A 26,276-nucleotide genomic window follows, 5' to 3' on the forward strand; every position below is an offset into this window, starting at 1 on the left:
TTCTGAAAGCACACAGGCAAGCAAATGTTTGGGCACAAGATACAGTGCCTGCTCCAAAGATTCTTGACTCACTATCACTGAGATGGAGACAAATTGTTGAGGGGCAATCGGCTCCTGTTCTGTCAAAACTTCCACCAGCACCAGAGGCTGTTGTGGAACTTGTGAAGTGTTGTTGTCTTGCCAGCCAATGCAGTATAAGGTGTTCTTGCAAGAGTAACAACTTACCATTCACGCAACTTTGCAGGTGTGAAGGCTCTGAGGAGATGTACACCAATATTAAAAAGACAGTGACAGTGGTGAGTATAAATACTTGAGTGACTGACAATGTTTTGTTGAACTCTTCAATAATGAAACAAGATGCAGATTTTTTTAATCTTTTTTTCATTTTTTCCATTTTTTCTCCAAATTTTTTGGCAAATGATGCAATACATCTTTTGAAAATAGTCTGTATCTCACTTGTCTACCTTATTAGGTGTATATTTATCAAAAAGTTGACCACTTTAAGCCTTTATATTATTTTTCCGCATATATTGTCCGCCATCTTGAATTTTGGCACTGAAAATGAAGAAAAAAATTGGAAACAGGTTGTTTTGTATTCAGTGGGGTCCTAGCAAGTAAAAAAACACCAGTTGCAAAAATCTATATGAATCGTTCCTAAAATAACACAATTCCCCATACTAGGTGTAATGATACAATGGTACTTTGATACAATGCAAGGTATAATAAAATGTGTGTGAGAAACAACTGATTGTCTCTTTGGTATCCCGCTCTAAAATGCATTCCTTCCAAACTCCTTTGACCAATATCCTCTCTGACACTGTGATTAGCAGCACCGGAGCGCCACAGGGAACTGTGCTCTCTCCAGTCCTGTTCACCCTGTACACATCTGACTTCTGCTACAACACCGAGTCATGCCACATGCAGAAGTTTTCTGACGATACTGCAATTGTGGGGTGTATCAGGGACAAGCAAGAGGAGGAGTACAGGAGCCTGGTGGAGGACTTTGTCCAGTGGTGCAAACTCAATCACCTTCAACTCAACACTTCAAAGACCAAGGAGAATGTGGTGGATTTCCGCAGGTCTAAGCCCGCTCTGCTACCAGACTCCATTGATGGGGTCAACGTGGAGGTGGTAAGCACCTACAAGTATCTGGGTGTCCACCTGGACAATAAACTGGACTGGTCAGCCAACACTGATGCACTCTACAAGAAAGTACAGAGCAGGCTGTACTTCCTGAGGAGGCTGCGGTCCTTCAATGTGTGCAGCAAGCTCCTCAGGATGTTCTACCAGTCTGTTGTGGCCAGCGTCCTCTTCTATGCAGTGGTATGCTGGGGAGGAAGCACAAAGAAGAAGGATGCTGGGCGACTTGACAGGTTGGTAAGGAAGTCTGGCTCTGTAGTGGGAGATGAACTGGAGTGCATCACTTCAATATCTGACAAAAGGTCCCTGAACAAACTGATCAACATCTTGGACAATGAATGTCATCCACTCTTCAGCACTATTAAAAAGCAAAAGAGCTTGATCAGCTGGAGACTTCGCTCACTGCCATACACAACTGAAAGGCTGAGGAAGTCATTTGTCCCAAGGGCCATTGAACTGTTCAATGCCTCACTAAAGGGAAGAGGAGAGATAGACTTCTCTGCTTAGTCTGTCTGCCTCTCCAACTTTTTACTTCAGTTTTACCCCAAAAACCATATTCAAAGACTGGATGACTAACTGATAAACCATGTGCATATTGGCACAAAATTGATGAAATTGCCAATGTAAGTGCTCAATGTTTATTTATTTCATTCATTTGCATAGATTGCATACATGGGATTTAGCATCACGACAGGGGCAGACAGACCTAATTGATAAATATATGGGCTGGAATTTAAAACATTCTATGCACAATCTGCATTGCACTGGCAAGCCATGTGAGCTTCTACAGTCTCCCTCAGATCCACACTCTTCTGAGAGATGTTGCTAAGATCCACCGAGCGGCTGATGGAGTCTAAAGAAAAGAAAAATAAGCGTAGGTTCAGTTAAGCTTTTCACAACGTTAATGTTTAGATCAACTAGGAAATCAGTTTATTAGCCACCAAGTGATGTATAAGACTCACCTGAGGGCAAGCAGTGGAATCCAACAGTGACTGGCATGGTCTTCACGGGGACGCAACCAGGCAGACAACGCAGCACTGGTTCAACAGAATAGCATTTAGAATCTTGGCCAATCAACTCTTTCTCCAGCTTCACAGATTCAAGCTTCAGACGGCACTCTGAAACAAAAAGAACGGCATTTCAACACATCATGTCAAGAGAAGAACATTCCTGCCAAAGCTTCCGATGGATATTGAAAGGTATCTTTCTTACGAGTGTTGTCACGGCAGTTCTCGGCTGGAAGGGTCCAGGAATGGGCGAAGCTGATGGAGCTCTTGGTCTGGTAGCCACTGGGTGTGGAGTACTCCTGTCTGATCTCTCCGTCGGCTTTACCACAGAGCCCACAAGTCTGGCCCTTCATCCAGTCCACAACATTGACCTAAAGAACATTTTTATTGAGTTTTATCCACTTGTATTTCTTCTAAAAAAAACACTGCTGATGTGACATCTTAGCTCTATTTACCCTCCATGTGTCCTTGCCGAAGTAAACCTCCTGAAGACCAAGGCTAGGAGCGTGAAGTGACAGGCCCTGAGCTTTCTGTCTAATCTGAACTGGGACTAAAGCCAGAAACATATTGTTATAGAACAGTCGTGGAAAAATAAGTATTTTTGCATCAAAGGAAAAGGAAAATGTTCAGTTTACCTGAGGGATGTTGGTAGGGAAGGTTGGAAATAGGAACCTCAACACCATTAACCTTCACTAGGACATCACTGTCAGTGAGGTACAGGTCAACATCCCTACAGGAGGACACAGCAAAATCATCAGCATTCTTAGCTACACCATTATGATGCAATATGGCATTCAGTATTTAGGAATACTCACATATCAGCAATCTTCACATTGATGTGGTTCTGTTCGGTAATCTGATCCTTCTTCAGCAACACCATGAATTTAAGCTCTGGAGTGCAGTCTTGAGCCAGCACTTGGTAGCAAGAGAGTGGCATCTCAATTGTGTATTTCCTGTTGTTGAATGTGGTCAGTTTCTTCTGGACCAAACTACATTGGGCTGAAAGTAATTATGAACGTTTTCATGTAAATGAGCAGGGACCAAAAGTGAATCACACATCTTTCACTGCGTATTTATTTGTTCCTACCAGAGGTAGCCTCAGCATACAGGAAATGCAACTTGTCCAGGATGTTGTCCTCGGGAACGGCTGCATCAGCACCAATAGGCAGGGCAATGGGCAGAGGCAGGGCCAGTTTGGAGAGAGTCATCTAGACAAACAAAACATGCGGTGTGATGAACATCAGCATGATTCATTCGTTTGAAAATAATTATGAGGCTATTTGGAGATATTCACCGCTGGCAGTTTCACAATGACATCGACGGTCCTCTCTGTGGGAATGGCAACAGTCAGTTCAATTTCCTTCTCACTGTTCTTGGCTTTGTTGACAGTGACTCCAGCCACCAGAGCGACTTCAGGGATATACTTAGACAGCCTGGGTGGAAAAATATGTTCAAAAAATATTCCTGGATTGTACATTATAGCTGACAGTTTTTGATGAATGACAAAGTACCTGGTTGCATAGGTGGTGACAATTTTAGGGATCTTCACCCATTCCAGCTCAAGACGGGCTGCAGGGCTAGCATCAAGAAGACCAGCTTCCGCCTTCAGGATAGTGGCGTATTCCTGGCACTCTGCTCCCCATGCAATCTTACCCTGATTGCACAAAAATGTCAAACACTCAACCATTTACAATAATGGTTGAAACTTACTTTCAAGCCAAATCTGAAGAAAATGCTGAAAAGGTCAAATGTGTGACCGAATCGCACCATGACTTTGTGCTTGCTCAGAAGCACACCATCAGCACACATCTTCCAGTTGTCCGTCTCAGCCAGGGCAGAGATGATGGTCTGCAGTCTGTAGTTGGCCTTGTCCAGATAAGCAGCAGCCTGGTATCCCAGCAGTTTCTGGTCTGCTCTCACAGCACGGAAGAGGACCACCACCGCAGGAGCGACACCGTTACCAAGGAACTTATTCTGAAAGTATGGATTAAAAATGACATATTTCTAGTGCAGTGCCTGTTCAAACATGCCATTCCTGTAGGAGACTCGTAGCCCAATTACATGCCCGCAGGTACACCTGGTTTAAAAATGTTTTTGACAAATGAAGGGACATGAAGCAAGATAGTAGTGAGTAGGGATTTTTCTTGAAAAATCAACTTTAACCCTCTAGGCGCCACGGTCGAGTTTACTCGACAAGATGCGGCACTGAATAAAACGGCCGATTTTGCCAAATAGGGTGTCATATTTCGTTCTACCTCCACTCCACTAGATGGCAGACATGTCCTACGTCATCCCCGAGTCCGAAAAACATCATGCTTTAAACAAAACCTTCGAGCTACAGCACATTGAATCAGTGCGTGCAATTCCGGAGCTAGTGTGCGTGTGAGCCATTTTATCAGAGCAATATTGTCAACGTCAGCGAGTATTTGCATTAGAGTATCGTCTAATGGCATCAAAAAAGTTTACCCGAAATGAAGTGTTGGGTCTTCTATTCGCGGATCCTTTGCCAAATGTCAGTGGTGGGAATAATGTTTCACGGGGTCTGAGTGTTCATCGGGAAGTTAGCAGGCATGTTAGTGGTGTGGCGAACGAGGCTGGAGGTAATGTCCATGCAGCGCTAGCTTTTTTGTCTTCTGACCGTGTGCCTGTCCGCAATCACGGCGACAGTAACGTGGTGGAGCCTTTGTCTAATGCCACTGGGTATGTTAGACGAGGTTGAAGTGCTCATTGGACAGCTAGGGGGTAACGTAGAGGCAGTGTGGGGAGTCGCAATGAGAATGACAGTAGGCCTAGTCTGAGCTGCGCAAATTCTCTCCACTCGGCGTGCGCAAGGCAGATCTGGCCATGCTGCTCGCAGCAGGAACAGAGGTGGTGTGACATGGGGCAGGGGAGCCATTAGGCTATGCATAGTCTATCACAAGATGATGGGAATGCCGGCCCTGTATGTATACGGATAGGGAGTCATTATCTCTACAGCAAAAGGCCTGCTACATAAATTCTTTTTTTTTTTGTCAGCCATTTATTAGTAATGATTTACACTGTTGATTTACTATCTACTGTATTTCCCTGACCATTTAGTACAATATGTGTTCTGTTTTGTGTGTTCATGTCCTTGTGATGTGCGTCTTTGTCAGCTAAGAAAAAAACAATAAAAAAAAACATCAACAAAAACAACAAAAAGAAAAAAAATACTAACATCGTCTCTTGTCTTGTCTCGTCATCTCACTCCTGATCTGTGCCTTGCCATGGCTTGTCTACTTGTGTTTGTGTGTCATATGAATAAGATATCTGTGCCTCAAACATGGAATCAGAGTGCCTACTGTATGTACAGTGGGCATCGCTTTCAAATGACCACTTCATTCGCGCATTACGCGGCGTGAAGCTGCGTGAAGCTTTAGTACCACTTTCAGCCACTGTGCGTCGCTCTGCCACTGTACATCGCTCTGCCTGCCGTCCCTTACATAATTGTTGCCGAGAGTAATCCCAGCCTACGAATTCAATAACAAAATAAATCATGCATAATTAAACATTACCTCGATTTAGGCTACTTGGGTATGGCTTAAGGCTTGACTACACGAAAATCGAAATCGAAATTTGCTGTCTACATTATTGTCAGTGTTGGGGTTAACGCAACTACGCAAATCAAAACAGTGGTGTGATAATTGAGCCAGTAGAGAAATAACTGTTCAGAATTAATCTGTAGCCTTGGGTAGGCTTCTGCAGAAAACAATGTTGTTGCCGATTTAATACTATCTGGCGACGTTTTTAACAGGCTACGCAATAGAGGCTTAGACAACTATGACCCACGTTTTGGTTTCGTAAATTAATTTGCCCTACTTCTTGACTGCAATGTAGTCAATTGACTGCTTGACATGTCATTTTTATTTTTCTGTACGATAAACAATTACATCTGCTTTATGCCGCAGAATTACATTCATATTTGGCTGACTGCAGACGCGCCACTTCCCTCCCCATATTCCAAGATTAAGATAGTATGAAGTGCTTTTTGTATAGGCTACTATCATAAAAAAATAGTTAAAACGAATAGCTATTTGCAATTTGACAAAACACTGGTCCTCATTTTGCGAATGCGAGGACGATATGAGCCTGTTGCATTTAGTTAGATGTCCGAGTCACGCATAATGTTTGAAAACCACTGGCTCGTAATCACAATAATTTAACACACGACAGTTGGATAGCCTACTTCATCATGTCCCCATGCCTACATTTTTGTGAGTAGCATAGAGATCGTTAAAAACAATAAAGTATGGCTCTCCGTTTGGGACATCGAAAACTTATATTTTTAATAGACTACCGTCGAAGATGCTGACTTCCAAAAGCCTCGGGATAACACGTTATCTCCACTATCATCAGTCATGCCCCTTGATCAAAGTGGGGAATTAAATAAAAGTTTGAGAACCACTGGCTTAACAAGTTACCTACAGTCCAGAACACAGAATCTGTTGCAATATTCTGATGATCGGCGATGATATCGGCAAATGTTTGTTTTCCAAAGTAAGAATTTCACTTCACCATGCACCTTCGACAATACCTGGCCTACCTGGTATCATTACAAACATTATTCTGTGTCCTAAAACTGGCATATTTTATGGCATTGTGTCATGTAAGTTCGTTGCAAAATCTAGAGAAATGTGTGAGGTGGTCAGCGGGGGACAATTGAGACACACATTGGATTGTGTTATTACTTGAACATTCCACACTATCCACAGCTGTGGTAGGCCTATCAGGGGCAGGAGGATTACTGTCAGCGCAGGCTTTATATAAAATTCTTCAACAGAAGGCCTCGAATGTTGTTTTGTTTGTGGAGCGCTTTGCTTCGCTTCTGTAATTTTGGCTTCATTGAAAATGAGGGCTTCCCTCAATGACCCTCCGAGAATAAATAAAGGTTGAATGAATGAATGAATGAATGAATGCAGGCTTGCCCAAAATAAAGGCATGTGGTTTGCGCAGCCTACAGTAAATAACAGACCCGCCAGAATGTGCGTTATGATGCTTTTTCACGAGCAAGATGTTTTTGGTACCCTATGCACACTGCATGTTCTTAAATAACAATGATCATCAGTAATATTCGACCATTAATTTGGGTAAATGGGCAAGCGTGACCACCTTGATTGGCTGATTGGCTGATGATTGTAACGCGGGCATGATTCCAAACACCTCCCTTACGATGATGAGTGACAGGTCTCAGAATGGACGGAAGGTCGGAACGGAAGATGATGAATAACTGGGGCCGTAGGCTATTCACAAAGGCTTTTATCTTACTACTAGGAGTAGGCTACTCCTAAATCGCACTTAAAGATTTTAGATTGGAGTTTTCTCTTAAAAGTTATTCACAAAGCCTTCGTGGCTATGGATGACGTCATTATTCATGCACGAGCTTGACTGAAGTGACCACCTTGATTGGCTGACGATTGTAACGCGGGAATTCCAAACACCTCTCTTCCGATGATGACTGACAGGTGACAGGTCGGAGAATGCGTGCGCTACACAAGTAGTGCGAAGGACGGAAGAACTGAATAAAAAGGCCTAGCCTAAATGAATAAGCCTAATAAAACATAGGCCTATGGATTGATGCAGTAGCCTACCTTTGCAACATTATTAAATTAATCTGTCACCATATCCCTAGGCTACGTTTGCAAAGAGGAGAACATTTTAATTTGATTCACAATGAAACGTTACATTTCATTTACATGTTAACAATGAGTAGTTTTGGTTGTTGTTGGTGGCGTTATTGCATCCCTTTTATGAATGCAAAATTGTTCCCTTGCGATTGGAAGCTCCTGTTGCGCATAGGCTATTTCAAAACATCGCAACGTAAAATGCCACAAAAAAGCTGTTTATGAATAGGTCTTAGTGAGTTAGGAGTCCTCTCAACTTAAGCTGTCCCAGACTTAGGTGCTACTTTTAGGTCTAAAATGCTTCGTGAATTACTTTTTGTCATAAAGTTAGGAGTGACACGCCCATTATTTTTAGGAGTTGCTCCTAAATTCGCTAGTTAGGAGCTACTTTTAGCCTTAAAATTCTTGGTGAATACGGCCCCTGAATAAAAAGGCCTAGCCTAAATGAATCAAGGCAAAACAAATAGCCTAGTAGCCCAATGAAACATACGGATTGATGTAGTATCTTTGTAACATTATTAAATTATTCTGTTACTATGCCTACGTTTGCAAAAGAGAACATTTTAATTTGATTCACAATAATGTTACATTTAATTTACATGTTGACAATGATTAGCCTAGTTTTGGTTGTTGTTGGCGGCGGTATTGCATGTTAGTTATGCCTACAATGCAAAATTGCTTCCTCGCGATTGGAAGCTCCTGTAGCTGCATAGGATTTCAAAACCGCAGGTTTGTGAATAGGTCTGTGAGTAAGGAGTCCTCTTGACTTCTTTTAAGCTGTCAGAGGTGGGAAGATTTTTTGGGGGAAGGGCCGGATTAACTGGGCACAATTGTCTGATGGCCCCCTTCCCCCCAGCCAACGTGAATCGGGTGGTTAGTTAATAGGCCTATCGTGAAGATTTTTCCTGCCATCTAAGGCACGAGCGCATCTGTGAGGCCAAGCCTCACCAAGTAGCTCGTTTGTTTACAACTAACATTCCATTTAATTAAACTGCTTTATAGGCTATGCCGAAATAGTTTTCAACATTTTGAATATTAGTGTCGGGTGAATTGAAATGTTCTCAAAGTAGCCTTATGGCTGAAAGCTGCTTGGGACACCCCCCCCCCCCCCCCAAGCAATATAACCATACAAACGCGCTTCCTGCACTCATTGTTTCAAAAGGAGTAATTTTGGCTTTGTCAGAACTGAAGAGCTGTGGACGGCACGGCACGGTATGCCCAATGAAAATAAATTAACGCAACGCAACACAACACAACACAACACAGACCCCGCTTCTCTCGCGTCAGTCACTGACATGAACGAAACACAGAACCCGCTTCTCTCACGGCAGTCACTGACAGTAACCTAGAATAAATGCATGGGGAAAAACACTTCCCCATGACAAAGACATCGTAAAACACTGAAAGTTAATATTTTGTCACTAGCAACATTCATCTGTCCTTTGTCAAATGTATTATGTTCCAAGTACCCTATGCGTAATTCTGCTTCATAAAGTTGAACAAATACATTTGCTTATTTCACAGAAAAATGCCAGTCTACAGTGCAGAGTTGGTAAGTTATGGTAGGCCAATTTGCAGTGAACATACAAACAGGGGAAATTATTTCTCTTGCAGCTGAGTAGCCTCAGGTGCGCACGTAGACATAAGGCCGAACATGCAAGCGCCAATGAATCGTGCTCTCACGACAATCGCGCCGTTAAACTTAAATAGGTTAACATCACTCTAGGTTCGCCTTCAAGCAAGGAAAACGATGATTTGAAGACATCTGTTTCGTTGGAAGGGCAAGGGGTAGCAACAGGGCAACACAGAGACAGGCCCGATGGCAGGGCTGTTATGAGAGTATTAAAATATGGGATATTCTACGGGAAAACATTAAAACGGCAAGACAGCGGGGAAAGTTAAAATACGTGATAAACACGGAAAAAGTTGGCATGCATTGTTTCGGTCCCCGTGCACAGGGATTATTTGTCATACTATTAATCACATATGATTATTTGTTAAATTGTGCAAACAGGCGCAACACATTTGAAAAGGAAGGACTGGTAGCATGCAAGCTCACAGGAAAGATTGATTTAAGAACGTTATCACAAAGTGTGTGGCTGTGGCGCGGGCGGAAGACAATTGGCAGGGGAGGGTCATGTCTTTTTTAACAATTCTGTCGGAGGGTCATTGAACAATTTCTAGCAGGCAAGAGAGGGTCATGCAACTGAAGCACTCAAAATTCCTCCGGTGGCCCCTTCAATAAATAACGATCAGTCCCTAGATTGCTGCTGGGCTATATGTCTTGGTTCTGTTAACAACTCATTGTCAAACGCATAGCCTGTCTCGCGGTTGCATCCATTACAAACAAACATGTCTGGGATTGGGGAGAGCACTAAATGCTCTACTGAATAAGCACGAAGTCAAACCTTTAAATGAAAAACACTCTTTAATAATCCAAAAAAATAAACCGCTAATGAAGTAAACTTGTGACCATCAAAAATCGTTTATCGCTTGTAACTCCGTGATACCAGGACGTAACAGGAAGGCATTTGGCTGAGCAACGGAGGTTAATATGCTCCATGTTTTGCCCAAATGATGACTGTCTATCATCGTTGCACTCGGAGAAAACCGGAATGTTTCATTCGTCCCCGTTTCAATCGTCCCGGTTGTACCTACTCAAAACGCAGATAGAACCTTATTATTCTAAGGTAGCGAAATAGCGTTCAGCATGATTCATGCCCAATTAATTCCCCCTGTTAAAGTGTTCGCCTTTGTAGTTTGGTTTCGTGATGATAAACGGCTTATGGCCAAATATGTGAAAACGTTAAAATACAGTAGGCGATAAACCCGGAAAATGTTGACAGTGATTTTTCATAATCACTTTGGAGGGTCATAGAAAAATGTATTGCTGGCGAGGGAGGGTCACGTCTTTTTGGACTAATGCTCCCAAAACTCCTCCGGTAGCCCTTAAATAAATAACGAACAGTCCCTAATGAAGTAAACTTGTGACCATCAAAAATCGTTTATCGCCTGTAACTCCGTGATAACAGGACGTAACAGGAAGGCATTCGTATCAACGGAGGTTAATACTCTATAATTTGTCCAAATGATGTCTGTCTATCATCGTTGCACTCGGAGAAAACCAGAATGTTTGATTTGTCCTGCGTCTCTACAGCTGCAAACGGGATTCACTCGCAGTTAACCAAATATTTCTTTATTAGGGCAGGGCAGGCATATTTCTGGCTATTACATTATTTCTAAACCAGTCTGCTAAAGTCTGTAGTGAAGTCTGTGTAGGGTTTTCCAGGCTCCATTTCTTTTTACGAGACACCCTGCTCACTTGAGCCATCTACCGGTTGTTTGGGTTGTTGCAGCGTCTCACTGGAAAAATACAAATTAAAGTCGCGTGATACCGCGTGATCCCACGCGCGGACCGCGAGTGAAGCTGGCCAAGTTGAAGCACTGCCCACTGTAGTAAATAGAAAATCTCTACAGCAAAAGGCCAGCCTACCGCTACATGCATTCGGTTTGTTTCTGCCTGTTTACTACTTAGTATTTACCTGAGCATTCAGTATTGTGCAATATAGCATACAGAAGGTGAGGGACATTTTGGGGGGGAAAGAAGTGGTGCATTTTATCATTCAAACATGCAACTTTTCATGAAAATTCTATAATCCAAGATGGCCACAACCATATGATGTCATAATATGCAAATTAGATATGACAATTTAATCCCTACATAAACTTTGGGTCATCCTTAATATTTCTCTAATTTACAGAAAGCCTCTATCTCTTATCACTTTTAAGATATAGCCTTTTGAAATGAAATGACAAAATCGAACGTTTCGAAAAAAAAACCTCTGGCGCCTAAAGGGTTAACTGGCGTAATGGATGTGACTATACTAGCCTGTGCTGACTAGGCTATTTTAACTGGCGTTATGGATGTGACTATACTAGACCGTGCTGACTAGGCTATTTTAACTGGGGTTATGGATGTGACTATACTAGACCATGCTGACGGCTATTTTAATCCGGTCCGGCGACACCTTCGGAACACGCTGCTATTTAGACATGAGGCAGACGGACACAAAGTCTGGCCGCCCATTCTTCTCTGTTGAACTACTCGCTAAGTAGCCCAGACATCACATGAAAGAACTTTTTCTCATCTTTTATACGGTGCTATAAACGCTATTTGCTGTGATAAAAAAGTCAACACAATCATATCGCAATAATACCAATAACCGTGATCATTTTGGTCATGATTTTTCATCAAATGTTCATACTGTATCTCTAGTGGCTGGTAGTAAAGTTGAGTGGCTGGTAGACTTTGGAATCCACCAGCCACAATGGTAGGATGGAAAAAAATATTGTATTTCCATCCCTGATACATACGTACATTCATACACACATTCATATGTGTAAGTCTCAATCCGTCTATTTCTTTCCACAAAACTCGCCAGAAGTCATTATTTAAGGGGTTATTTTTCAATTTTTTCTACGGGGGGTGCATGCCCCCAGACCCCCCTACAATTGCTGAGCTACTACCTTTTTCAGGTGGGCAGGGCAGGGCGCCCCTTTTCATGTCTGTGCCCAGGGGCGCAGTGGCTCATAATCCTTCCATGACACAGGGTTAAAAACACTGGTCTTGTTTTCAAGTGCATTTTCATGTAATTTAATTAATTGTACATTTTGAAGAAACTTTTCCATTCTATTAGGTTTTTTTTACATAAATCAGTGATTATACATAGCAAAAGAGTCAGGAGACAGACATTTTTAAAATTAGGTTTAGGGAAAAATTTAACACACACGCACTATGACTTCACAAAATCTCACTCCAGCCAAAGTGACATTTTTACATATAAAAATGACAAGCCTAATAGCTGCTTTGAGTTAAGGCTATGGGCTGTATTTTGCACACCAGCGCATGGCGTAAAAATTCGTTTTCCACCCATGCAAAGTTTAATTCGGTATTTTGCACATTTATTTTTTAAACATTGCGCCCAGGGGGGTGGCAATTAACAACCTAGGGAGGGGCCTGGCACGTTGTCTAAAAATCGCTATCGTACACCACCTAAACCTGGTCAGAAGTCAATGGCGAGTGGTGCACGCACCATCCTTCTATCATTCATGAACGCACACCAGCGCAGGTCCATGCAAAGCATTACAAATTGCTCGATTACAATGGGAAACATAATTAGAATAAAGATATTACGAAATACTGTAAATCTCATGATGAGTAGTTATTCACCATCATTTGCAAATTGGTAATGAGAGAAGTGATTAGGGGAGAGGCGAGAGACACGTATGGAGCACAGCTAAAGACGCACTGTCACGAGATATAAGCAACTCATCTGCAGGATAAATGTTGTTAAGGATAAGTGTTGCTTTTTCCAGCCTATGTTTTCGATGGTAACCCATTGTCAGTCAATAGTGAAAGTAACTGCATATAACTGTCTTCGTTGACTGACACCTTGGTGAAGTTAGTTTCACTTTGCCAATGAGTTCAAATAATAGACGAGTGCAAATGCGTGAAGGCTATGCTAGGTTTTAGTAAAGCATGGTTTAAGAATGAAGCAGCCTCCTTCAAATGCGCCGTTGAATGCCAAAATACCGATGCATTTATTTGACATATCGCGCTTTGCGCTGTTAAAGGGAATGACAGATGTCATTCTCATTGGTTTAAATGATGTTACACCCCAAACACACCCATATGACTGATTAAAAAACCTAGGAACACCTTGTTGCGCCATGCGCTCCACGTTTGATAACGAAAGCCCTCCCAATGTGAACTGGACATCCTACTAAATTTGAATAGACTTTTGACGAGTGACGATGCACTTTAGAATGTCATGATAGGGCCCTATATGTTTATTGTTAATCTTATTGAATAACTTCCTTCGCTCGTTTCAATTTGGGACCTTGCAGTCGGAATTATCGTTTGTTTATTCAAAGTCTCAAGTCCAAAGTAGCCTGGGCTATTCCAATCGTTAGTTTATTGCACAGCATTTTCACGTCATTTTAATTAGCCACTGCATATCTGTGTTTGTTGCCGTGTTGCAACATACGCGGAATCATTGTGTGCAAGCAAGACACCTGCCAAGTCTGAAATCAATCCCACGAATGGTTCAACAGATATGCTGTTAACACACAAACACACAGATGGGGGAGTGGCTACAGCTTGTGTCATTTAATGGACTTTACTTGTTGGTAAATGGATTGTGTCATTTAATGGGCCTTACTTGTTGGTAAATGTCTTGTATCATTTAATGGACCTTACTTGTTGTTAAATGGTTGATGCATTATTGGACCTTCATGGACCTTACTTGTTGGTAAATGCCTTGTGTCATTTAACCCTTTAGGCGCCAGAGGTTTTTTTTCGAAACGTTCGATTTTGACATCTTCATTTCAAAAGGCTATATCTTAAAAGTGATAAGAGATAGAGACTTTCTTTTTAAATTAGAAATTAGAAATATTAGAGAAATATTAAGGATGACCCAAAGTTTATGTAGAGATTAAATGTTTATATGTAATTTGCATATTATGACGTCATATGGTGGCGGCCATCTTGGATTATAGAATTTTCATGAAAAGTTGCATGTTTGAATGATAAAATGCACCACTTCTTTTCCCCCAAAATGTCCCTCACTTTCTGTATGCTATATTGCACAATACTGAATGCTCAGGTAAATAGTAAGTAGTAAACAAACTGTATAAATCATTACTAATAAATGGCAGAAACAAATCAAATGCATGTACCGGTAGGCTGGCCTTTTGCTGTAGAGATTCCCCATTTACTACATACAGTAGGCACTCTGATTCCATGTATGGGGCATATATATTATTCAGATGACACACAAACACAAGTAGACAAGACCTGTTTAGTTCAAAAGCTCACTTGCCACGGCAAGGCACAGGTCGGGAGTGAGATGACGAGACAAGACAAGAGACAATGTTAGTATTTGTTTTCTTTTTGTTGTTTTTGTTGATGTTTTTTTGTTGTTTTTTTCTTAGCTGACAAAGACACACACATCACAAGGACATGAACACACAACATGTCCTAAATGGTCAGGGAAATAGATAATCAACAGTGTAAATCATTACTAATAAATGGCTGACATTTTTTTTTTTTTATGTAGCAGGCCTTTTGCTGTAGAGATAATGACTATCCATATCCATACAGGGCCGGCATTCCCATCATCTTGTGATAGACTATGCATGGCCTAATGGCTCTCCTGCCCCGTGTCACCACCTCTGCTCCTGCTGCGAGCAGCATGGCCAGATCTGCCTCGCGCTCGCGTCGAGTGGAGAGAATTTGCGCAGCTCGGACTAGGCTTACTGTCATTCTCATTGCGACTCCCCACACTGCCTCTACGTTCCCCCCTAACTGTCCTATGAGCACTTCGACCTCGTCTAACATACCCAGTGGCATACTGTCGCCGCGATTGCGGAGAGGCACACGTTCAGAAGACAGAAGCTAGCGCTATGGACATTAGGCTACCTCCAGCCTCGTTCGCCACATCACTAACACCCTGCTAACTTCCCGATGAACACTCCGAACCCGTGAAACATTATTCCCACCAGTGACATTGGGCAAACGATTCAACGTTTGTGCTTGGTGTAAGCTAAACTATGGAATAAACTCTCACTTTGTCCAGCTGCATCATTGCAAGGCAGGGACGCATCTGAAGCCTCACTAAACGAATCACCGTCATTTTCTGAAGGCAGATATTCCCCTTCAGAATCAGGGTCCGCGAATAGAAGACCCAACACTTCATTTCAGGTAAACTTTTTTGATGCCATTAGACGATAATCTAATGCAAATACTCGCTGACGTTGACAATATCGCTCTGACAAAGTGGCTCACATGCACACTAGCTCCGGTATTTCACGCACTGATTCAATGCGCTGTAGCTAGAAAGTTTTGTTTAAAGCATGCCGTTTTTTCGACTCGGGATGACGTATGACATGTCTGCCATCTAGTGGAGTGGAGGTCGAACGAAATATGACACCCTATTTGACTAAATCGGCCGTTTTATTCAGTACCGCATCTTGTCGAGTAAACTCGACCGTGGCGCCTAGAGGGTTAATGGACTTTACTTGTTGGTAAATGGCTTGTGTCATTTGATGGACCTTACTTGTTGGTAAATGGCTTGTGTCATTTGATGGACCTTACTTGTTGGTAAATGGCTCGTGTCATTTCATGGGCCTTACTTGTTGGTAAATGGCTTCAAAGCTGGATGCGCTGCTTCCGCTGCTTCTGAGCTTCTGAGCAGAGACTCCTTGAGAGACCAAGTGCTGATATCCAGTCACACATATTGGAGTTAGACATGTTTCACACTATATTTTAGATATTTGAGACATGTTAGACATGTTTCACTATACTTTATATATTTGAGCTTTTTCAACACTGATTATACCTGGTTCTTGTGGAATTTCTTGAATGGGTAGTCCTTAAAAGAAGTCTACAGAAAAGTAGGATAATAATGTGTAAAAGATGTAATAACTTCTGCCATAAATACAAAAAGTGAATGAATCATGCATGTCCTCAGTCCTGACACATTAACATTCTTGATCAATGATACCATGTGATATGGCCCAAACTGACCTTTGACATGCGGGAGCTGGAGGAGCTAGAGCTGGAGCTAGAGGAACTCAACAAGCTGCTAACGCCAAACAGGCTGGAGCTGAGCAAGCTGCTGAAGCTGCTCGAGCTGGAAGAGTTGTTTCTCAGAGTAGGCTCAAGGATATTCTTCAGCTTAGAAACAATGGTTCTGCCCTCGGCGCTTTGCTCATCAATGATGTTGATCTCCTTCAGGAGCCTTTCTGCAGCCTTGGGTCCAACTTGAACTTCAACCTCCAGTCTTTCAATTGCTGGGCCATCAGCTACACAAAAGACGAAAAATGGGTTGAGTTGAACTATCTGATTACTCCTATCCACTCCAGAAATTCATAACATATATATATATAAATAACTGACCTGGTTTCACGGCAACAAGAGCTGCATGCTGTCCAAGTAGGTTGAGTAGGGGAACGTTCCTGATGAAGGCAGCATTGCTAGAGGTGAACTCGAAACATCCCTTAATTCCCAGGAGAGCAGCAGGGACACAAAGTGTCTTGTGGATTGGTGCATTTGCTTTCAGCTGAGGTTGCACTTCAGATGATACATCAGCGGACTGAGACTGCAAGAGAGAATCATCAGCGCATCAGCACATCAGAAAATACCTCAAAGTAAGAAAAGAACCGTTCCCATTAGACTTACCAAACTATACTCAGCAGAAACACGCTGTGCAGCAACATCAGGTACCATTGGTGTTATTCTCTCAGCTGCAAGGTCCTCAATGTTACGTGCAATAGCCAGTGTCTCAACACTAGGAGCAATAAATATCATACAGGCTTATAGTCATGAATGTCTATATAATATCTATATTATTTTTCACATCGTTTAACACGGGTAATATTACCGAATGTCTGCAATGTGCTCAGGTGTCACAACAGGAAGAGCCTCAATCTTGAAGTTCAGTTTAGGAATGTCTGCTCTTGCAGCAAGCTTAGCAGGAAGCACAGTGACAGCCTTGGCTGTGGCCATGACGGCAGCCTGAAGGAAGGCAGTGTTGACTCCCATCACAGCAAAAGTGTGCATGGAGATGCTGAGGAAGGAGAAGATCTACATTTTGTATGTTTTCTATTAAAGTAAATGGGCTTCATTCATCAATATCTTTATCAATCCCCATAAAAGGACATGATACTGCAGGGCCGTGTGCACACAAATTGAGGCTGAGGCAACAGGTTCTACCGTAAATTATACACTACATGAGGAAGACAATTTGATTACAGTATATGACACATGCTTTGAAGTGAAAGCTCTGCAGCAGGAATTGAACAGTAAATGAGTTATTATATTTACTAGTCAGTATAAAAAGTGGAAAAGTGTTATTCGTTTATTTATTTTCAAATACCTTAATGGGTTGTAAAATAGTGAAATTTATTTTCTTAAAAATAATAATAATATTTGTATTAAAATATATAATAAATGATTACATTCTATTATATATATTATATATATTATTATTATTATATAATAAAATTAAATAAATAATATTATAAATATTCTATTCTATATATTCTATTATACTTTACACCTGCAGAAATTATAAGAATGCAAAAACAAGCACAAACAAGTCAGTTCTCAAACGTACATAAGAGTGCTCCCAGAAACAAATCTCCTGTGTTTTGAAAGCTGAATGTTGACTAAATGTTGAGATGTACCTTGGAGTGGCCTCAGCTTCCAACTGGATGTCTGCTTTCAGCAGCTCCGCAGCATTGAGAGGTTCAGAAAGAGGAGGAGTAATTGTTGATTTCACTGTAGATATTGGATGGAGGGGAGATGTATTGTATTAAAAAACAAATAGCATTGAAATATGCCAATTATGCCCATTCATTATTGCATAATTATCCTAATCCTACCTACCTTTGATGGTAGCAGCAGCAACAGCAGCAGAATAGAGACTGAGCTCCATTGGCACACCAACAGCAGTGGGGAAGATGCGGCGAATCTCCGCGGCCAGAAGAGGCTTAGCAGCCTGAGCGGTAATGCCAGTCTGCAGTGTCCTCAGAGCATCCTTCAGCATGGTCTTGGCATCGGCACTGGTGGCAAGCTGGAGATAAACAGGACGATAACATTTCCACACTTTAATCATATCATTGGAAGTCAAACCAAATACATATGACAGTGTCACCTCATGAACAAGCAGGGGGAAGACATTATTGTATACCTGAACTGCTTGATCAACAATAGCTTTGTCAATGTTGGCAAAAGCAATCTCCTGTCCAAAGAATTTCACGTAGACAGATGCGAGTGGCTGGCTAGTTGGCAAGGCCTTCCATTCAGCAATCTTCATGAAGATAAGATGTTATCACGGTCAAATATTATATTTTTCAATATTCTCAAGATATTTACGTTTGAAAATAATTAAGTGAAAAGTGATTTCAGTTTTACATACCGCCTTCATGACACGCTTCATCTTGGTGATCCTGTCATTCTCCAAATCTTCCAAAACACGAGTTTTCAGAAGGGCCTCCTGAATTCCCTCAGTTCTCACTCCAAACTGAGAGTGAAAAAGTAACACATTAGATAAAATGATGGAAAAATGGATAAGATTTATATGAGAACAAGATGAGATGTATATGAGAACAAGATGAGATTGATATGAGAACAAGATGAGATGTATATGAGAACAAGATGAGATTGATCTGAGAACATTGTTGGTATCACACCTCCAGAACATCAGCAGCAGCTCCAGCCAGGTAGGCACGAGTTTTGGCCACAACAGCTCTGGGCAGAATGGTGGCACCATCATTGATGATGAAAGCAGTACCGACAGCACCAGCCATCACAGGACCTTTATAGATAATAGAGAATTTTACTTCAGAACAGGGGGGACTTTAAAAACAATTATTCTGCTTTTCATTTTAACCTGGATAAATTCAGGAAAATGCTAAATACAAACATGCGTATGTAACCCACCTTAAAGTTTGGTTGCTAAGACCATAACTTTAGTATTAGAATGGTCTGAGTCCAATAACTAAATAAATATATAATATGGATAAATAAAATAAATATGAATAAATAGCAAGAACAAGAAGCTAAGTTTACATGATTATAAAGTATTCTCAAAGACTTTTATTTTGGTCATCTCCTAGGTGACTGGTTTGTTTTTTCACTCTGGATGCTCCACTTGAATGAACATAACTAGACATTATTAATGACCCTCTTGAGAAAAATAATACTTTTTACTTCAAACTTTTTTCAAAGTCTACCTATCTGAATCAGCTTACCTTATATATTTTTTTGCTATCTAGAAAGCTTGAAGAGCTTTGTTTTAGAATTGGAATTTAATGAGATGTCATAACTTTAATATTTAATATATTACATTGATTAGTATTCTCAAACTGCTGTAAGCGGATTGTTTTTTATGTACTCTGGATTTCGTTGAATGGCGAGTCAGTCCCCTTGGATCCCGATTGAACTGTTCTGCCCTTTGATACTGGATTCCCAACCTTTGGAACTTGACCCCTTGGCCCAAACCCTTATTCTGTTCCCTGGACACAGATAAGCCTTCACACATACACATTGTACACTCACACTATCTTTCACGAGTATTTCTTTTTCTTTTGGACATTTGAGTTTTTAACTATTGATTTGATACTTTGTATTTTAAGAGCTCTTATTATTTTGTGGGGTTTCTATTTATTTTTTTATTTTATTTATTAATATTCTCTCTTCTATTCTCCTAGAGAAAATGTATACTTGTATTTAATAAACCTGCATTATTTATTTATATCACTTTACCTATTGTTTCATTGTTAATTCCCCCCCCCCTTATTTAGAACCTAGACTGGTCTAAACCCACCTTGAATACAGCACTTCTCGTAATTTAACTAGTAATGTTTATTCTTATTTAGTAGAGCAGAGGGGTATAAACTTACTTTTGTAGATGTCAAGGTGGATAGCTTTGCTGTAACGGTAGCTCAGTCTGTCCAGCTTGGGACTCAAGATCTTGATAGCAACATTGCTGGCAGCAGCACTAACATGGGCATGAATGACTGTGTTAGACAACTAACCATGGTTCAAGAGGAAAGCAAAATGCACAAAGGCAAAGTGTGCTTACACTGTGGCGTAGTCTGGGACAGTGCTCCTGGCAAGGGATCTGATGTAGGAATACACAAAACTGACAATCTGCATGCTGGTCTCCTTCTTCAGAATGCTAGCAATAGTAGATACCAGTGCAACTGTGGGTTTGGTCTCAAACAGAACCACAGCAGCCACCATACGCAGCTCAGGGTGGAGGGCCTTGTCCACAAACAGCTGCAGGGCCAATGGCTGGATCTACAAGACCAAATTAAACTATACCGTTAAACATCAGTAAGAGTTGGGTTTGTAATTGTCCTTGTTGGCAGATGCATACTAGACTTACCAATCTGGGTTCCTTCTTAGCAATGGTTCTGAGAGCCAAAATGGCGTCGACTTGCACTCTGATAGGGAGAGCAGCAGCTGCGGAACCGAATCCAGGGAGGATCTTCATGATTGGTTTAAGACTGGCAGGATGACCAGCATTCCCGAGAGCTTTGACCAGCAGGGTGATCTCAGCAATATCAGCCTTAGAAATAGCCTCAGCTGCAAGTTCATGGATGGGCTAAAGAAAGAATTTTAATATTTTCTGTCAATTATAAAGAAAAACTATGCAAATTCAGGCAAATGCTGATGACTAAGGGAAATATGAACCTTCAGAAGTTCAGCTGGGCATGTAGGAACTGCAGCACAGTACTTGGAAATCATGGTGCCATATCCCAGTATAGCAATCTCACGCAGAGCAGGGTTTGTCTGAATCTTGGGGTGCAGGGCTAGGATCTGTGTGATTGATAGAGTAGACATATTAGGGTTTTTTAATATAAATGTTTTATTAAAAGCTATGCTGCTTTGGTATGCTTACATTGACGAGTCTGATGATCTCTAGATCAGCAGGAACCATATGCACAGCAGCCAAAAGAATCGTAACAGTTTCAGGAATGCTGATGTCTTCAGCCAGAAACTTATCCTTGATTAACTGCAGAGCATTTGGTGTTCCAACAAGTGGAATGGTATCCAAAATCCAACGTCTAAAACAAGATGTACATACATGATGTACAAATATTTCAATTTAGGTGCTGGGAAATACTGAAAATATGCAATGTATTACCTGTATTCTGGCCTGGCATGTATTACCTGTATTCTGTCTGCAATGTATTACCTGTATTCTGGCCTTGAACTATGCAATGTATTACCTGTATTCTGGCCTTGAACTATGCCATCTATTACCTGTATTCTGTCTGCAGTGTATTACCTGTATTCTGGCCTTGAACTATGCCATGTATTACCTGTATTCGTCTGCAATGTATTACCTGTATTCTGGCCTGGCCCTGAACTGGGTCCAGATGGCTTCGATGTTCTCCAAACTGGCCACACGGAAGACCTGGATCAACTGGATGAACTTCAGAGGAGCATCCTCATGGACCTTAGCCACATTGTTGGCAACAAGATGGTGCAGAATCTCCACAATCTGGAAAATGAATTGAAATGATGAAGTATCTGAAAATGAGTTGAGACAATGAGGTGTGCAGGTGACACATTATATGACACATTATAAATTCACCTGAGCCTGTGCATTACTAATCTTCAGAAGCTGAATTGGAGACTGAAGAATTTCAGTGGCAAACTCATAGAACAGGGATCCGCGGGCCACATAGTCTGCAGTGATGGGCACAATGGGAGTCTTCTTAATCTCCAGGAAGGTCAGGCTTTGCCTGGAAAGAGAAATAGATAGTTATAAGGCATTTAATTCATAGGCTATCAATATATTTTGTGATGATAGGATCATACAACATGTAATAATACATACTTGGCTTCCATCTGTGCAACTCCACCCATCTCAGCAACAGGTGTGACCTGATGAAGTTCCCGAACTGTGGCTTCAGTGATCAGAGCACCAGTGGCACTTGGTTTCATGATGTAGCTGTAGGTTGCGGCTCCAGTCAGGCTCTTTGCTTGCTGTGTGTGTGAGATTGGACAGTTATTATAAGATCACTAGACATCACCAGATCTAAACTAAATGATCTTGTTCTACTGACCAGTGTTTCCAAATAAGCCAGGCCCAAATCCTTGATGATCCTCTCTTGGCAGTTGGTGAGATCTTTGGACTTGGTGACAACAATGCGCTCTGCCTTCACATCCTCACTAATGATGTATTGGGTCTTGCACACTCCCTGAGCTCCAGCCTTAAGAGCAAAGATGGACATATTCATGAGATGACATTCATTTTTCATTCATTTCAGAATATTATCTGAAAACAGTATGATATAATCATTCATGTTTATTTTCTCACCTCTTGCAGCTCATAAACATTTTGGGTCTTCTTGAGGTTAAGCTGAAGAATGTTGAGGATACCTCTGTGAACATTCAGAACTGTAGCAGAGACTCCAGCGGGGGCAAACACCTTGCCAACCACACCATTAGCATACTCAAACTTAATGGGAATCAGAAGCTGAGAAGCCAGTGCTGAGGTGAGCTTGGTGGCTGGGACGAAAGGGTCCTTTGGCCAGACACCGCTGTACTCAAAGATCTCAGGATCTGCGAGCTAATTAAATTAAATTGACCATTCATTAATAATCATTCACTGAATTTATTTTTTAAAACACATTTTTGAACTAAAATAGGATGTTATCTTACCTTCAGCAAGTAGGTGTTCTGAGCCACAGCACTGATGAGAACCTTGCTGCTGACTTTCATTCCTGCTCTGGCCAGACCTTCCACAGGAAGCCCACCAAGAAGCAACGCCTCATATTTGTAGATGTAGGTCTTAGAGGCAGCAAACTCAGGAGCTGTGGAAAGAGTTAAACAGGTTGTTTTGAGAACCTATTGCGTTTGAATCTTTTCCCCAATAACTCTAAAAATATAATAACTTAAGATAAAGTTAACAAGTGCTTACACTCACCAAGATTAATATGTTGACTTGCTAGAAAATAATACAAATAAAAAGATTTTTGTAAGAAGTTGATTTAAAGTCTTGAATAAGTTCCATGGCATTGCTACTCTGAACACGTATTTTAAACCTGAATTAAAAAATATGAGTCAACTTACCCACAAGGGCCAGAGTCAGTGCGAGCACAACCACTCTCATTGTCGGATGGATGTAAAGAACAACACCAGCATGGTCCCCTTTTATACTCCAAATTTTGCTGAGAACATGTTTAATCTGAAATGTATCATTAACTAAACTCTTAGTTTGACCCTTTTTTGTACAGCCCACGTTCAGGCTATGACATGGAACAACTAAATTAACAGTTAGGTTAACCTGACCATATTCTTTGAGTATCCTAGGACCAGTGGTATGGTTGGTTGATTGTTTTTTTTCTACCTGCACTCAGAGATTGGTCAATATTTACAAATCCCCATATGGAAATGTGAATGTAGGAAGAAACACCCTAGATATTTGGCTTTTCCATCAATTATAATCACCAAATGATAGATAGATAGATACTTTATTGATCAAATGGAAGAAGGAATGAATTCTCCACACATAACTCCAATACATATTATATACTGTATTTTTCCATAACATAGCATTTAAAAGGACAGAATAGCAGATATTTCTAAATGAATCAATTTACATTTACTTGTATTCATGCAACAGACCACTTGTACTACAGTGTGTGTGTATGTTTCCATCAGTGTGTGTCCCCCTTGGGCCTGGTGTGGCTAACACTACAGCATTTGGCATAAAGGCATTTGTAGTTGCCCTCTGTAGAATTTGCATTAATAGAATTTGCATTCATGGAAAGGGTTATTTGGTCTGTGGTATGGTGAGGAATGGTGTAATAGATTTCATGTACTTCATGATATGATCATGTTTCAGGTGTTCACCCCAAACAATATTCATTTCAATTTTCCACTAGAAAGCTAGTAGATTTCTCTACAGTGGGATTTGTTCTACACAAAATGCACCTTGTGTCATCAGATGTCAGTCTGACCTTAATCAAAGTTGATGTCATTATGACATGTGTGGTGTCGCAAGTTTAAAACACTGTCTGACATCACATGAGTTGAGTTAACTGGATTGCTGGATTTTACTGGACCTTATAATAAAGTTAAGTGTTGGAATTAACCTGATATTTAGAATCATTATGAACTGAAGAAAACTATGATTCAGGACGGCCCTGCAACACTGATGTGTGTAAATAGTGATAAATACTATTGGGAAACAAAACCAAATCAGATCATTAACAAAGCAAAAAAACATATCCATGAAACCATGTACTGATTGGTTACATGCTGCTATTACGACATGCCGCTACTTAGACATTGGCGTCTAATTGTCGAAGTGGCCGCATTAACATTAATTTTCAAGCGTCCCACTACTGCAACATTTTTTTTCCATTGTCGGAGTAGCGGCACTTTACCTTTTTTCAAACGTCCTGCCATTCCGACATGAGGTCATCAACAGTGGCGTAGCCAGGATTTTTCAACAGAGTAGACTTTTGCAAAGTAGGGTGGGCCTTTATTTTTTTTATTCCAATATGGGCAGTAGCCTAGGCCTACAGCAATCTCACGAACTTTAAACAACACACAATTTCATCACAGCTAAGACAATTCATGGCAAAAAAACAATAAAAGGCTACATTTTAATAAATAGCAGGGGCATCGACAGGATTGGATTCTATATAGCCTACACACAAGAACTTTAACCGAATTAAACCGAAAGGTTAGTCGCGTCTCAAGGAGTCCAAGAGTGTACCTCACACACACCAGCTCTGTTGAACAGTGTATTTGTCATGTTTAAGAGCTAAAAAAAGTTGATTAGAGAGTCACATTTGAAATGTCGGGTAGCCTAAATTATAGCATATAGCGCGTGCATCTCAGAGGAAGAGATTTTGGAGAGAGAGAGAGCATATAACCTAGGTGATGATTATTTGTGTCTGGTGGTAATTAGACTTGAGTATGGATACCTAAGAATTGTTTTGAATAAAAAAAAAGGATGAAGACAACGAATGAAATGTAAAGTAGGTTGTTTGCTCTACAATGACCATCATGGGGTTCATTTAACCATACCGACACAAAAATATGTAATTTCTTTCAGTCAATTAGTTTTCCTGAAAGGGGTTTGGACAGCGGGTATGCTATAGATTAGCCTATTCTATTCTTGATGCTTGTCTCACGAGAGTCGTGATATAAAAAAGATTCCCTTAAAACACGCAAGAATCAGTCAAGGGCTATTGTTCGTAGGCCTATTTGGTAGAGGCAGATGAAAGGTAATGCACCTCAAATTATAAAATATTGGCCTACAATTGACGACATTATTATGGGCTATTTTTTCATTCCTTGAGTTTCAAGTTAATGCCGGGCACTTCTGATAGGCCAGCTGTCAATCATAACCATGTGGCTACGCGCCTGGCCATGATCACAGGGAATAATAAGGTAATGCAACATTCGTGTGACATAGGCCTAGTTGTCGGAGTACAACGCATACTAGCCTATAGCAAATCAAGAGGGGGCGGCGGAAAAATAATATTTTGCCGTTCTTAAATTAGGCTTCCACAGCGCAAAAAGGTATGCCTACATCTTGAAACTTCGTTCTATCAAGTCCGATCAAACTTCATTCAAAAGCAGTCCATAATTCAAATGAAATTGATTTCTAACGAAAAAGTCCAAACTTCAGGTCCTACAGCCTTATTCGTGCTTCTTCTTATTTATTTTTTAAGTAGCCTGGCCTGCACGCACAGAGTTTGTTTGATGCATGGAGTTTCCGACCTTTTTCTCCTGAGAGCTTAGAGAATAAAATGAGGAGAGCTACCTGTGTTTTACATAATGTGTAACATTTATTCACATGGCCAGTTCAAAATCACCTAAGGTTTTGACTGAAATGTGTGCCGATATCAATTATTGGGAAAAACATTGTTTGGAGTGGATGGCGGGTGG

General features: G+C 41.0%; 1 protein-coding gene across 2 annotated transcripts; it reads right to left on the minus strand.

The window, feature by feature from the left end:
* Nucleotides 1-1,768: 1,768 nt before the first annotated feature.
* On the minus strand, nt 1,769-23,530 carry LOC121677697 (vitellogenin-like). 2 transcript variants are annotated; one of them, XM_042056592.1, is made up of 34 exons: nt 23,442-23,529; nt 23,296-23,316; nt 23,031-23,182; nt 22,687-22,938; nt 22,433-22,579; nt 22,204-22,352; nt 21,958-22,108; nt 21,707-21,864; nt 21,259-21,424; nt 21,051-21,176; nt 20,743-20,961; nt 20,437-20,654; nt 20,255-20,352; nt 19,043-19,167; nt 18,769-18,873; nt 18,541-18,660; nt 18,237-18,423; nt 18,035-18,128; nt 17,230-17,415; nt 17,028-17,136; nt 16,746-16,947; nt 16,374-16,651; nt 16,186-16,230; nt 15,980-16,063; nt 3,915-4,121; nt 3,659-3,801; nt 3,442-3,580; nt 3,235-3,355; nt 2,963-3,146; nt 2,783-2,877; nt 2,603-2,697; nt 2,353-2,518; nt 2,103-2,258; nt 1,769-1,993 (listed from the first exon to the last, which is right to left on the minus strand). In XM_042056592.1, the coding sequence occupies exons 1-34, from the start codon at nt 23,479-23,481 to the stop codon at nt 1,884-1,886; spliced, it is 4,848 nt and encodes a 1,615-aa protein (XP_041912526.1). In that variant the 5' UTR covers nt 23,482-23,529; the 3' UTR covers nt 1,769-1,883. The 2 variants fall into 2 exon arrangements, with proteins under 2 accessions (XP_041912526.1, XP_041912525.1); XM_042056591.1 differs by having other exon boundaries at nt 3,442-3,801; nt 23,442-23,530.
* Nucleotides 23,531-26,276: the final 2,746 nt, after the last annotated feature.

Source organism: Alosa sapidissima, chromosome 12 (assembly GCF_018492685.1).
Source record: "Alosa sapidissima isolate fAloSap1 chromosome 12, fAloSap1.pri, whole genome shotgun sequence".
Taxonomy (NCBI): domain Eukaryota; kingdom Metazoa; phylum Chordata; class Actinopteri; order Clupeiformes; family Clupeidae; genus Alosa; species Alosa sapidissima.

Bases quoted from the DNA above. Each gene is read 5' to 3' on its own strand.
- LOC121677697 (XM_042056591.1), bottom strand. From the start codon at position 23,481: ATGAGAGTGGTTGTGCTCGCACTGACTCTGGCCCTTGTGG. The intron at 21,865-21,957 runs GTGAATTTATAA...TTCATTTTCCAG, and splicing joins TTAGTAATGCACAGGCTCAG to ATTGTGGAGATTCTGCACCA. The intron at 3,802-3,914 runs GTGCGATTCGGT...TTGTGCAATCAG, and splicing joins TGAGCAAGCACAAAGTCATG to GGTAAGATTGCATGGGGAGC.